The sequence below is a fragment of the Limulus polyphemus genome, unplaced genomic scaffold (assembly GCF_000517525.1).
Source record: "Limulus polyphemus unplaced genomic scaffold, Limulus_polyphemus-2.1.2 Scaffold3951, whole genome shotgun sequence".
Classification (NCBI taxonomy): Eukaryota; Metazoa; Arthropoda; class Merostomata; order Xiphosura; family Limulidae; genus Limulus; species Limulus polyphemus.
In genome coordinates this window covers 60,962-74,386 of record NW_013669561.1, presented here as the reverse complement: position 1 = coordinate 74,386, position 13,425 = coordinate 60,962, and the positions used below count along the sequence as shown (strand labels likewise).

Below are 13,425 nucleotides of genomic sequence, written 5' to 3'. Positions count from 1 at the left end.
TTTTAATGGCAAATAAAATTATCTTTCAAGCGATAACTCATTCGATGTTGTAGCTATTATTGTTACGTCAGAATGTTTGTGCAACTTACAAGGGTAGGTAGGTAGTCAGATATATTTTCTTTGATAACTGAAAAATATCAGACAAATAGTTCTTTGACGATACACAATTGTTTACGAGTTCAAAACACGAACATTAACAACAACAACAACAATAAAACTAACTAAACACGTTTTTTTTTTGTTTAATTATATGATATTATCTATAAACTTGTTTCGTTGCAGAGGTCAATGTTGTTGAGATTTCTGAACTGTATCGACTAAACGACCAAGCGAATGGTTAGCCAGACTCAGACGTTAAAAAAATTAAAACGACGCCTGGGAGAGAGTATTTAACTTAGAAAACCTTGCCTTGGGCCAGGACTCTGACTTTGAATTTCAGTGCTCAATGAAATTTTACAACAACACGTGCACATCATTTTACTTTGTTGTTTCTTTGAACACTTATCTCACTCAGGTGAATCTATCAATGTACTTATAAATTAATTGTAAATGGCCAATAATGGTTGCAATTAACAACTCGAATCCAGTTTGCTCAAACTTCACATCGGACAACAATGATAACAGCTTTGATCATGCTGAAGGCTATTGTGCTCGCGCGCGCGCACACACATAGTGCTCTAGTTGTATTTAACGAAACAATGTAAACTGAGACATAATAACGGAAAACGTTTTTACCTCAATGTTCACAATATACACAGACTAAAAAGTCACCTATTATATTCCAATACTATTCAGGAGTGTGGAAACATCAAGGGTTTATATACAGCAAATATAGATATATTTTTCTGGGGTTGGTGTGGATTCCAATATTTTAAATCACTATTCACATCTATTCCTTCAACCAACAGAAACAAATGTACAAACCCTAATCTTGCAGTTAACATACGCACAATTATCAAACGAAATGGGATTTTTCTTTATCTTGTTACTATTACGTGTTGGAATTTTATGTGCCATGAACAAATCGTAGGTGCAGAAAAGCCTTTCGTGACATCACTGTTTCTATACACATACATACATACACACACACACATATATGTATGTGTGTGTGTGTATGGGTAGTTAGATATATTTTTTTGCATAACTGAAAAATATCAGACAAATAGTTCTTTGACACAACAATTGTTTACGAGTTCGAAACACGAACATTAACAACAACAGCAACGATAAAACTAAGTAAACACTTTCTTTTTTAATTATGTGATCTTATCTATAAACTTGTTTCGTTGCAGAGGTCAATGTTGTGTGTCTGTGTGTGTGTGTACGGAGAGAGAGAGAGTTCCCCTTGTTCTTCATAGTGCTTGGCGGCTATCTTATGCAGGTTAGAGACGAGGTTGGCTTTGTCGAACACGTTACCTTTCGGCACGAGATTGGTGATTTTTATAACCCTTAACTAAAAGCACCTCGGAACCTTGACTAGGGCAGGCAACAAGCAACAGTCCCGGGAGTTGTACTTAGTTTATTACGATGTGAAACGAGTTTGTTAGGGCTGTCAAAGTGGAAAGCCAACTCATGTGATGCAACAAACACGCACGTTTTCTTGGGTAGACTGTAAAATTTCAGATTCGAGCCATACAGAGCAGTAAATAAACAACAGCTTAACACACACGCAAAAACATGTTTACGTGTTTAAATGTAAAATAATTGTCAATGGATGAACAGACTGTCATATAGATAGATTTTGTAGAAATAAAACTCACGGTAAGTAATTATAAATCATATATTAAAAAAAATAGTAGTAGCTAGGACAAATAAATCATAAAATTAACACTTTTTCTTTCTTCTACGTACAGCAGAAGGAAGAATTATTAATTTTATGAACATCAGGATTTCTGTATTAAAAGCTATATGATAAAAATGTAAGAAAAGCAGAGTTCGCGAGCTAATCAGAGAAAAGCGCTGACCCATGGAAATCGTCTATTATCGGCAATTTGAGACATTTACAAAGCGCGGTATGACATTAAGCATATCCTAGACAACTAAATACTCAAGCAGCGTTCTTCTTTTGTAAAACCGCAATCAGATCATAATTCAGAACATAAGATTCCGTTTTCGTCTTACAACACTTGCTTTCTAGGGCTAATTGTCACCCTGCATAATAAGGTAGAAGCGTGCTTTCTTTGCTGCAAGATGAAGCGGCTTGGGAAGTAGTTGCTACATCTGTTCAGATTGATTTTTTGGACTTTAAATTAAACAGACTTCTACAGCAAGGATATATTCTGTTTTACCTTAATCTTTCACTGGTGTTTTTTTTTTCTTCTTCTTCTTTTCCGTTTTCCTTTATTTACATTGAATGGGAGTATATGTTTAGCGTTGGTCTCAACTTTCACTGTTGAGCACGTTTGCATGTACGTTTTACAGATGTACACACCACGTGTATCTTTTCATGCACGTGCGCGCACACGTATGCATCGAATGTTATATTTTGTTTGCATACTGTTAATTTATGGTAAGCCTAAAGTTTCTCATTAAAATCATTTTCATTACTAAACTAATTAGTAATGCTAAATAACGCATATTTTAGGCTAGCAAGTATATAACACTGTCATAAACTAATATATATATATATATTTTTTTTAATTAGACGTTTGTATTGTTACTTCGCCAGAGTGAGTGTTGATTTCACCTATCTCTACTTTTTCGACGAAACACAAACTCAATAGACTCGTTCACTCAATGATCAACCAACAACTTTTTACTGTAGAGTAACTTGCGTTTTTATATCTCTCAAATAGTTTTCTAAACTAAGAACATTATAGACGTTAGGCCACGCGCTCATGATTTGACATTAACCTATCCTCCCGTGAAACAAGTCTAAAATTCTAAACTAAAAAAGAATAACTTAGCCTACAACTGTGGTTCTCAAACTTTGTATACCGCACACCCTTTTCAACATCCGGCCACCTCACAATTGTTTATAGTCTGACATGTGAGTGCTGACTGCATTGATTTTAGTATAAATGCGTTATTTAATACAGTTAATAATTTTGTTGTAATTTTTTGTCTGAACTTCTCATGGACCTCAAGGATTGCCCCCCCCCCCCGACGGGGCTCCTCCCATTTTGAGAGCCACTGGCTAAAACATTGCAGAAGAACTTGTATAACAAACACGAGTGCACATAAGGGATCTTTTTTTATATAAAACTAACATTAGCTATTGTAATAAAATAATATGGTGAATATAGTGTGGTTGAAATACTGGTACAATACCTTCTTCCAACTCTTGAAAATCCCTAAGAGTCCAAGTAAAAAAAAAAAAAAGCGGCGTTTAAAAATATAATAGGCCTGATACTAATGCCTCACGACAGCTTACAAAAAGTGTTCACACCTTAACAATTGTTGTTTCAAACTTAGCTTTCGAAATAATCATTTGTCATTATACAACTAAATTTACCTTATACTATCGGTTTGAATGTTACATGTCTTACTGTATAGAGACTTACAAATTATTTCACATTCTCTTTCTAGCAAAGGATGACTTTCTGTGCCTTATAATATATAATATTTTCCTCAAACCACATCTTATGTGACTGGAGACTGTTATTCTGAAATCTCCTGAAACCTTAGCGATACCCTGTCCCCATCCACTACGTCTAAAAGAAGCACTATAAAGAATAAGTCATAAAGTGCATATTTTAGCCCAACTCTGTTCAAACGATTACGAAGGTAATGCCGGAGAAACTGAACATTATTGTTATGTCTATTTATTGATGTAGAGAGCTTGACAGAATGTCAAATGTTGACGTTAGCGTCAATCATAAAGAATTTACGGAGTTCCAAGAAAAGATTTATCTAGAACAAGAATTTTGCCCAACACACATCGGAGTTTTGTCTGTGTATACACATGTACGTGCGTCCTCGAGTGGCCATCGAACTTCCTGAACCGACGAATTCCTACAGCCACCGTACAGGTGATCAAGGACATGCATAGTGACGTCACATGCACGTGCATTCTACAGATACACACGGTACCACTTTTCCTAGGAATCAAGGGTGATATCGAGCCGGTCTTTTGAGGTGTTACCGAATGGATATTGAACAATGTTGTGTTCTATACACGCAAACAAACATGAAACAATGCTGCGTTGTGTACACGTAAACAAATATGAAACAATGCTTCGTTATGTACGCGTAAACTAACATGAAACAATGCTTCGTTATGTACGCGTAAACTAACATGAAACAATGCTTCGTTATGTACGCGTAAACAAACATGAAATAATGCTTCGTTATGTACACGTAAATAAACTTTTTAATCAACTGATAACACAAGCTTGCGATGGTTTTATTGTCTTGAAATTTTTATATGTTCCACAATAATTCCTGTACGCAGAATCCGAAAATGATATCCATTTTTCTCCATCGCGTACAGAATTTTCACAAAACGTCATAACGCAATACATACAACACGTAATTTAGAGACTACAAGACGTAATTTCACAAACACAAAAAAATCAGGATGAATGAGGATGCACATTCGTTTGATATCAATGTTCTTCCCTTTTCTTCAGTTTGTTTGTATTCTTATCAAACATAATAATAATAATAAATGTTCCATGTGGGAAACGAAATAATAATTTGATCTAAGTAAGAGTTTTCTCCGATTTATAAAAAATTCTTACGTGATAGAAAAAAATAATAATATTATTTTCGAAATCTACGTAGCTGAATTATGGAAAATTCGTTATCAAAACCAAAACAACTTTTATGAAGTTTAAATTAGCAGGCCTGTGTAATGGAAAGATTTTACCAGGAATTATCTAGAGGGAACGCTTTATTCTAAAAGTGAAATACTTTCTATCATTTACAAGCGTTCAAAACTCTAAGTTAATATCTGGGTTGTACCTACCTCAGGGATAGAACTTTGTATTTTAGCTTCATAAGCCTTCAAGCCTACTCCTGAGCCACAGTTGCTGGGTTAGTGAGAGCGTCTCTTACTGCAGACATTTTTATATAATAATCGCCACGTTCACCACACAATATTTAACTAATATCACGAAGATAATGGAATACATTTTTTTTCCAAAGGTTCATTAAAAGATTGTGTGTGAATTTTCTTTTTCTCACGTTACACATATACCGCTTATATTGAGATCAGACTTCTACAATATAGTGTTAAAAAACAAAGAGACGTTTATCTGGAACTTATGTTTAGTAACAGCAAAATGTCATAAATGTAACAAACACTTTAAGGAATCCCAGATAACTGATATTAAAAGGTGCACAACATTTTTTTCCTTTCAAGTAATTCTTTTCTAAAATTAGCTAACATTTTCTCAAGGGATTAATGTAAAATATATGTCAAAACCATAACATTCAAGATACTTTTTATGTACCTAAAATATACATCACCCTGACATATATCAACTTGACTTGGTTTGTATTCTGATAAAAATGTACATGAGTTATTATTATTATAAACCATCATTTGAACTTATTTCTGGCAAAACAACTGTTAAAAACTCTACAGAATGCATTACATTCTAATATAAACTTTATTTTGTGTCTTAAAAAATGGTTTAATCCTACATGGAATATTTTACATAGATATACTTGATAATACTCCAATATAAACTTATGTATTCCAGAACTGTTTAATCCTACATGGAATATTTTACATAGATATACCTGATAATATTCCAATATAAACTTATGTATTCCAGAACTGTATTAATCCTACATGGAATATTTTACATAGATATACTTGATAATATTCAATATAAACTTATGTATTCCAGAACTGTATAATCCTACATGGAATGTATTACATGGTATACCTAGCATCAAAACCTCAGTTAATGAGTAACAAATGTTAAGATACAATTTTACTTAAATTACCTATAAATACAAAATTTAGAAATTGAATGAAGTAACAGAGATAACCCCACTGATATATTTTGATGCATTATAAGTTTTTAGCATTTCTAAAAAGTTCAAGTATATCATTAAGTGACTTGTTTCATATAATACAGTTTCAGTATTTCCTGGGTAATGAAGGCCATATAACATGTGGTTGATTACACTGGAGTGTACATTTCAAATATGCTCATTCATTATAACCTCCTTTAATATGGAGGTTGCAAAAAGAATTGCCACACCCACTAGGAACTAGAGTAATTAATCTCACCATGTATGAAGTTATCCGATACACACCTGTGTCTATAGATATTTTAACAGAAGATTTATTATAGACTCAACAGGTACTTAAAATACAAAAAAAAAACCTGTTGGATGTCAGACCAGTGACAAGGTTTAAAATAATATAATCAAGTGGTCCATAAATCCATGTAAACATGCATCCGTAAGTCCCTGTATTTTTATACAGACACACACACTTTGTTCTATAAACCGAGCAAAACTGGTTAGGCATAAAAAAAACCACAAAAAAAAAACAACAACTAATGCTATGAAAATGTTTTTGAAGAGTAGCAACATAAAAGTTGGACAAGTACAAAGCATAAAAAAACCCACAAAAAAAAAAAACAACAACTAACACTAATGCTATGAAAATGTTTTTGAAGAGTAGCAACATAAAAGTTGGACAAGTACAAACACTGAGTGTATCAATCACTTGGCAACACATATTCGGCATGTACAGTACTACAATCATTGTGTTCATGATTACATTCTTCTCTGTAAAATCTGAGTATTGTTTTCCACTACAGCACCTGCAGTAATATTTTAGGGAAAAAGGCACCATAGGACATACAAGAGCCAGTGACAGATTGGACAATAGGTTTATGACAAAAAGTATGTACTATTTGTGAAACAGAAGAAAAAATAAAAAAACCCAAGTACAAATAAATTCATTAATACTCTGCAGTTTTGCACTATAAACCATCTGTATATTTCTATAGTATACAAAGTCAGTTTTAACTGAACAATGATTTATTGTACACAATATTAAAAATGAATTTTAATCTCATATGTGTACATTCAACAAAACCTTCAAAAATGATAATGGCACGCAAATGGTCACTGAGTAAAAAAAATACACATATCTATTTGAAGTTTGTAAGCAGTAAGGTAATTTCGAAAAAAAAAAGGTTTTTTACTTCTAATTTTTAGGCCTAGTTTACAAGAAATATTCTTTCAGTGTAATTCTGAAAATTCAACACAACATGAATAACTAAGTACACTGATGTGAATTTATAAAGCAGAACACATTATCCAATAAAAAATTATATCACCATATATTATTATTAAAACCTAAAGTCAAGGTTCTTGTTACCACTAGTGACATATCAATGTTCAAGATGAAAGGTTCCTTCATAGTCTTGTTATCAATAATATGTTTAGTATGGCTTACAAAAACAAACACAAATAACTGCCAACAAATACTATCTTGTTGTATACACCCTATATTGTACAAATACAGATGTGAAGAACATATGCTTTGTTCTTAACTAGCAGTTTTTATGTAGATGTACTACTCTGTTAATCTACTAGCTACAACAAACCTTACTGTATGTACTCTGTTAATCTACTAGCTACAACAAACCTTATTGTATGTACTCTATTAATCTTCTAGCTACAACAAACCTTATTGTATGTACTCTGTTAATCTTCTAGCTACAACAAACCTTACTGTATGTACTCTGTTAATCTACTAGCCACAACAAACCTTACTGTATGTACTCTGTTAATCTACTAGCTACAACAAACCTTACTGTAGGTACTCTGTTAATCTACTAGGTACAACAAACCTTACTGTAGGTACTCTGTTAATCTACTAGCTTCAACAAACCTTACTGTAGGTACTCTGTTAATCTACTAGCCACAACAAACCTTACAGTAGGTACTCTGTTAATCTACTAGCTTCAACAAACCTTACTGTAGGTACTCTGTTAATCTACTAGCCACAACAAACCTTACTGTAATTACTCTGTTAATCTACTAGCCACAACAAACCTTACTGTAATTACTCTGTTAATCTACTAGCCTCAACAAACCTTACTGTAATTACTCTGTTAATCTACTAGCCTCAACAAACCTTACTGTAATTACTCTGTTAATCTACTAGCCACAACAAACCTTACTGTAATTACTCTGTTAATCTACTAGCCACAACAAACCTTACTGTAAGTGCTCTGTTAATATACTAGCCATAACAAACCTTACTGTAATTACTCTGTTAATCTACTAGCCACAACAAACCTTACTGTAATTACTCTGTTAATCTACTAGCCACAACAAACCTTACTGTAATTACTCCGTTAATCTACTAGCCAAAACAAACCTTACAGTAATTACTCTGTTAATCTACTAGCCAAAACAAACCTTACAGTAATTACTCTGTTAATATACTAGCCATAACAAACCTTACTGTAATTACTCTGTTAATCTACTAGCTACAACAAACCTTACTATAATTACTCTGTTAATCTACTAGCCACAACAAACCTTACTGTAGGTACTCTGTTAATCTACTAGTCAAAACAAACCTTACAGTAATTACTCTGTTAATATACTAGCCATAACAAACCTTACTGTAATTACTCTGTTAATATACTAGCCATAACAAACCTTACTGTAATTACTCTGTTAATCTACTAGCTACAACAAACCTTACTATAATTACTCCATTAATCTACTAGCCACAACAAACCTTACTGTAATTACTCTGTTAATCTATTAGCCATAACAAACCTTACTGTAATTACTCTGTTAATCTCCAACCATAACAAACCTTACTGTAATTACTCTGTTAATCTAAGTCAGCTTGCCAGCTACAACACTCAGAGTTCTACTATATGGCCAACCTGCGCCCCCATTTGTTAATCAAAATAATAACAACCACAATAATGCTAAACATCCCGACAACATTCGTTTATCAACCCAGTTGAAAGTTATTCACCACAATGACAGTATTCAAGTACAACAGATTTGGTGACTATTTGTATTTAATCAATACTTTTCAACATTATGTTTCTAACATACAGATTTCAACTGTCCAGAGTGCAATGTATGGCATCTTTTATTGTGCTACCAAAATATACTGTTAGTTCATCAGGGTCTGATCCAGGAGTTTATTTAGAGGGGTTGGCTACATGATGGGGTTTTGGTTAAAATTTTAAACTATAGAAACTGGATGATTCCAAAAATTATTCGTATAGTTGGGGATTGGGATGCGTAGCATATTTTAGACCATTCCTTTTTGTTTAGTGGCTTTATTTCTCCTTCATTTCTTTTTTTTACATGCTCAAGAAAAGTGGGTTGGCTATCCACTCCTCCTGAACCAGCTTTTCTTTAATGTACTTAACTGCAAGCTGTACCGAATTGATCTTTCTTAGGAATGAAATAGCCAGTATAAGAAATATTCTTGATAGTATTAAACATTCAACAGTATGTTGTGTTTTTTTGTACAAATGTTTTTACTATAGTTTCTACATCAGTCTTGAAACCTGAGCTTTTCCATAATTTCTGTCAACTCTCACTTGTCCTTAGTCTAATTTGGTTTGCTATTCAGTATTGTCAATGTGAAAGAAAGAGATAAGCAAGTAAATACAGACGAAGGTGAGTGAATGTATGTATCTACACACCCACATTCAATTGTTAAAACTCCTTATGAAGGTCTATTTGAAGCTGGTTTTCTTTTGTGTGAATAATTACATTTAAATAGATACATTTTATTTCAAGAATTTGTGGTTTCAGAGATAAGCATACAAAGGATGGAAATCAGCTTGCTGTGTAACAATAGCTCAGTACTAATCTAATAAGGCTTAACAATTAGGTAATTGTTATTGTTAGCCCAATCAGTTTTTATTAATGTACCATAAGGATGAGCAGAGTTCAATATCCCACAGTTCTCTCATAAGTTGTACGTTCTGAATCTAGCTAGATAGATACCTACATACATAGTTTAACAAAATGATGTAAGTGGCTTATTGAAACCTAACAAACTATAGGTTCAACTTACCTCCAAACATCACTAGCTTTAGAGTATGTTGAAGACTTGATGACTTCTGGTGCCATCCAAGCATAGGTTCCAGCTGCCGACATTCTCGTGGTTTTGTACAATTCTCTAGCTAGTCCAAAGTCTGTGATTTTCAAGGTTTTTTGCTTTAAATCACCAATATCCAATGGTTCACTCAACAGCACTAGGATAAAATGGAAGAAATACAGCTATAATTATTAAGCAAAATAAAAGAACATTTTAAAGACAAAGTTTGATAACAACACATAATTTATGTCATTTCAAACCACATTTTAAGAATACTTGCTGTTGGACAGTACACCAATCAAAAAGTAAAACAGAGTAACTTTCAACCTCCTAAAAACCATCAATTACAGATAGAAACTATAATACACTTCCAATTCTGAATAAGTTTATTAATAAACAACAAAAGAGTAAATGGACCAAACTGTCACAAGTCTCAACAATTTTGAAACATCCATGTGTCCTCTTCAGTCTCACACTGTCTTCAGGAAACTGAAGAGGACATACGGCTGTGTCAAAACTAGTTTTTCCAATATCGAGAGTTGTGACAGTTTTATATGTAGTTTTTTTTCTTTAGCTGCTACACACAATATTGTGTTATTTTATGAAGCTTATTAATACTATTCACGTTTTAAACAACTGTGTATCTTGCACAGGATTTGAAGTATGATTTTTAAGAAATATCATAGCCTTCAAAAATTATTATGTAATAGTTCAGCACAGTAGATTAATGTATGGAAATAGCTTACTATAACAACTTTTATACAAGAAAGGAAATTGATACCTTTTTTAGTTACTTATCAATTTTACAAACAATATTTAGTTTTAATAATTATACTTTATATATAGAAATAGAATATGATAAATAATAATAATTAAATTCTGTAACCAAACACCAATGAGTTTCCCACTTATTTTACATTACACTATTCTGATATGGCATAATTATGTAAACACATGGAATCCACTTGACATGTTACTTTTATCTGTTAGGCAATGTACAAAGCAGACAATGAGTGTTTGAGTTGGCTTTGTATTATAATATAGCAAACTGATAAGGTATAGTGTACAGAGGTGAAAGTTGTTTCACATGATTCTGTTTTGCAATACACTAGATGATTCCGTTTTCTGATATTCACGTGACTTTATATATTTTACACTAAACCAACATGCCTCAAATAGTTGCAACATTAATATCATCAAGTGTACTGTCAGTTACATTTATATACATCATTCAACTGCACCAATCCCACCCAGATACTACTAATGTTACCCTGTGTATTATTAACAAAAATCTTATCACCTACTTATTTTGTGACCCCAATGTAACATGTAATTCTAGTCCATGCCATCTTACAACAAACCAATCACTTTTCACTTTAAACAGGTGGTCAGTATTTCCATTTCTGGAACTCCGACAAATACTTCAAATACTACGATGTTTTTATTACTTGGTCACGTGCTGTTCTAAAAGTCCCCTTTGTAAAGGAATTTGATAATTGAGGGTTTACCTTGGTCATTATAAAGAAAAATAACTTAGGCAACTAAGTGTGACAACTCCCTTTTGTTATGTAAACAGCCAACTTACGAAGCATGCAACAGTTAACGCAGCACGTGATACAACGCGCTAAACAAGCCCGTTCTACGTATACAAGGTTATTTATACACGTGCTCAGGTCAGTAAGATGACCCCCATTCCTCACCCTCCCCGAAGCAATAACGTGTTTTACACTAGGTACACTGCGGGACATTACAACAACGTGTTTTACACTAGTTACACTGCGGGACATTACAACAACGTGTTTTACACTAGTTACACTGCGGGACATTACAACAACGTGTTTTACACTAATTACACTGCGGGACATTACAACAACGTGTTTTACACTAGTAACACTGCGGGACATTACAACAACGTGTTTTACACTAGTTACACTGCGGGACATTACAATAACGTGTTTTACACTAGTTACACTGCGGGACCATTACAACAACGTGTTTTACACTACTTACACTGCGGGACATTACAACAACGTGTTTTACACTAGTTACACTGCGGAACATTACAATAACGTGTTTTACACTAGTTACACTGCGGGACATAACAATAACGTGTTTTACACTAGTTACACTACGGGACATTACAATAACGTGTTTTACACTAGTTACACTACGGGACATTACAATTTCAGTTCCGGATGTTATGCATTTTCTTCTTGTCCTTCTCAATCAGTGTTTCTCTGAAGGATTAAACATCGTTTTACACTAGTTACACTGCGGAACATTACAATAACGTGTTTTACACTAGTTACACTACGGGACATTACAATAACGTGTTTTACACTAGTTACACTACGGGACATTACAATAACGTGTTTTACACTAGTTACACTACGGGACATTACAATTTCAGTTCCGGATGTTATGCATTTTCTTCTTGTCCTTCTCAATCAGTGTTTCTCTGAAGGATTAGACATCGTTTTTTGATATCCCATCTAGTTATTTACTGTTTGTTAAAGAGCTGGTTTAACAATTATTAAGGTGTTTTTTATTGAGATGTCTTATTAATATCGTTAATTAACACATTCCTCGAACTTTGAAGGATCACCAGAGGTCGCTGATATTTGGTTCTAAGCCAAAATTTACAACAAAGAAATAATATTTTACTTGAAATGTTCAAGAATTTTACCTAGGATTATCAACTCTCCTTTGACCAATCAAATGTGCCCAGTAAATCAAACAGACGTTAACCCTTTCAACTGCGGCTGACATCACTATGATGCAAGTATTTTAAATGGCCCGCCGCAAAAATGCGCGAATCTTTGCGCATGTGGTGGTAGACAGATTTACACAAGCGCAAACGAAGGGTCAATAAAACAAAAATAATTTTGGTCACAGGTAAAGAGTTGAGTAGGCGGACAGATAGGTTATTTGTTTGTCAACATAATTAAGAAATGAGTTCGACGGATAACAACCATTATATTGCTTTTTCTGTCAAAAACGGATTCACTTATGTATCTAAAACTGTACAAAACCTCAAAATAAAACTGAAACAATGCTTGTGAAAATTTTATATAAACTGACGTTGAAAATGAAAAAAACTTTTTTTTTATTTCCAGCTTCCCAGTAACAGTTCAAAATACTGCACAGCATTATTAGAAAGTTATAACAGTTTGTAATCACGAAACACCTAGGGATTTTCAATCTGTGGTACACGACACAATTAATCACAAAATTTGTAATAAACCTTATCTGAGCTTTCCACGTACATATACATACTACTCTCCTCACTTATAGACTCACCCTCTACTTACATAGACTCGCCAGTATTTTCACTTACAAACACACCCTCTACTTTCATAGACTCGCCAGTATTTTCACTTACAAACACACCCTCTACTTTCATAGACTCGCCAGTATTTTCT

At 33.4% G+C, this 13,425-nt stretch overlaps 1 protein-coding gene across 2 annotated transcripts in view; it reads right to left on the bottom strand.

Annotated features, from left to right (window-relative positions):
- The window catches only part of LOC106470334 (mitogen-activated protein kinase kinase kinase 9-like), an 85,907-nt gene that overhangs the window by 15,003 nt on the left and 57,479 nt on the right, over positions 1-13,425 (bottom strand). For both annotated transcript variants that reach the window (XM_013930885.2, XM_022398952.1), the window contains exon 2: positions 9,980-10,160. In XM_013930885.2, coding sequence (XP_013786339.1) covers positions 9,980-10,160 — 181 coding nt within the window. The remainder of the gene's footprint in view (positions 1-9,979; positions 10,161-13,425) is intronic.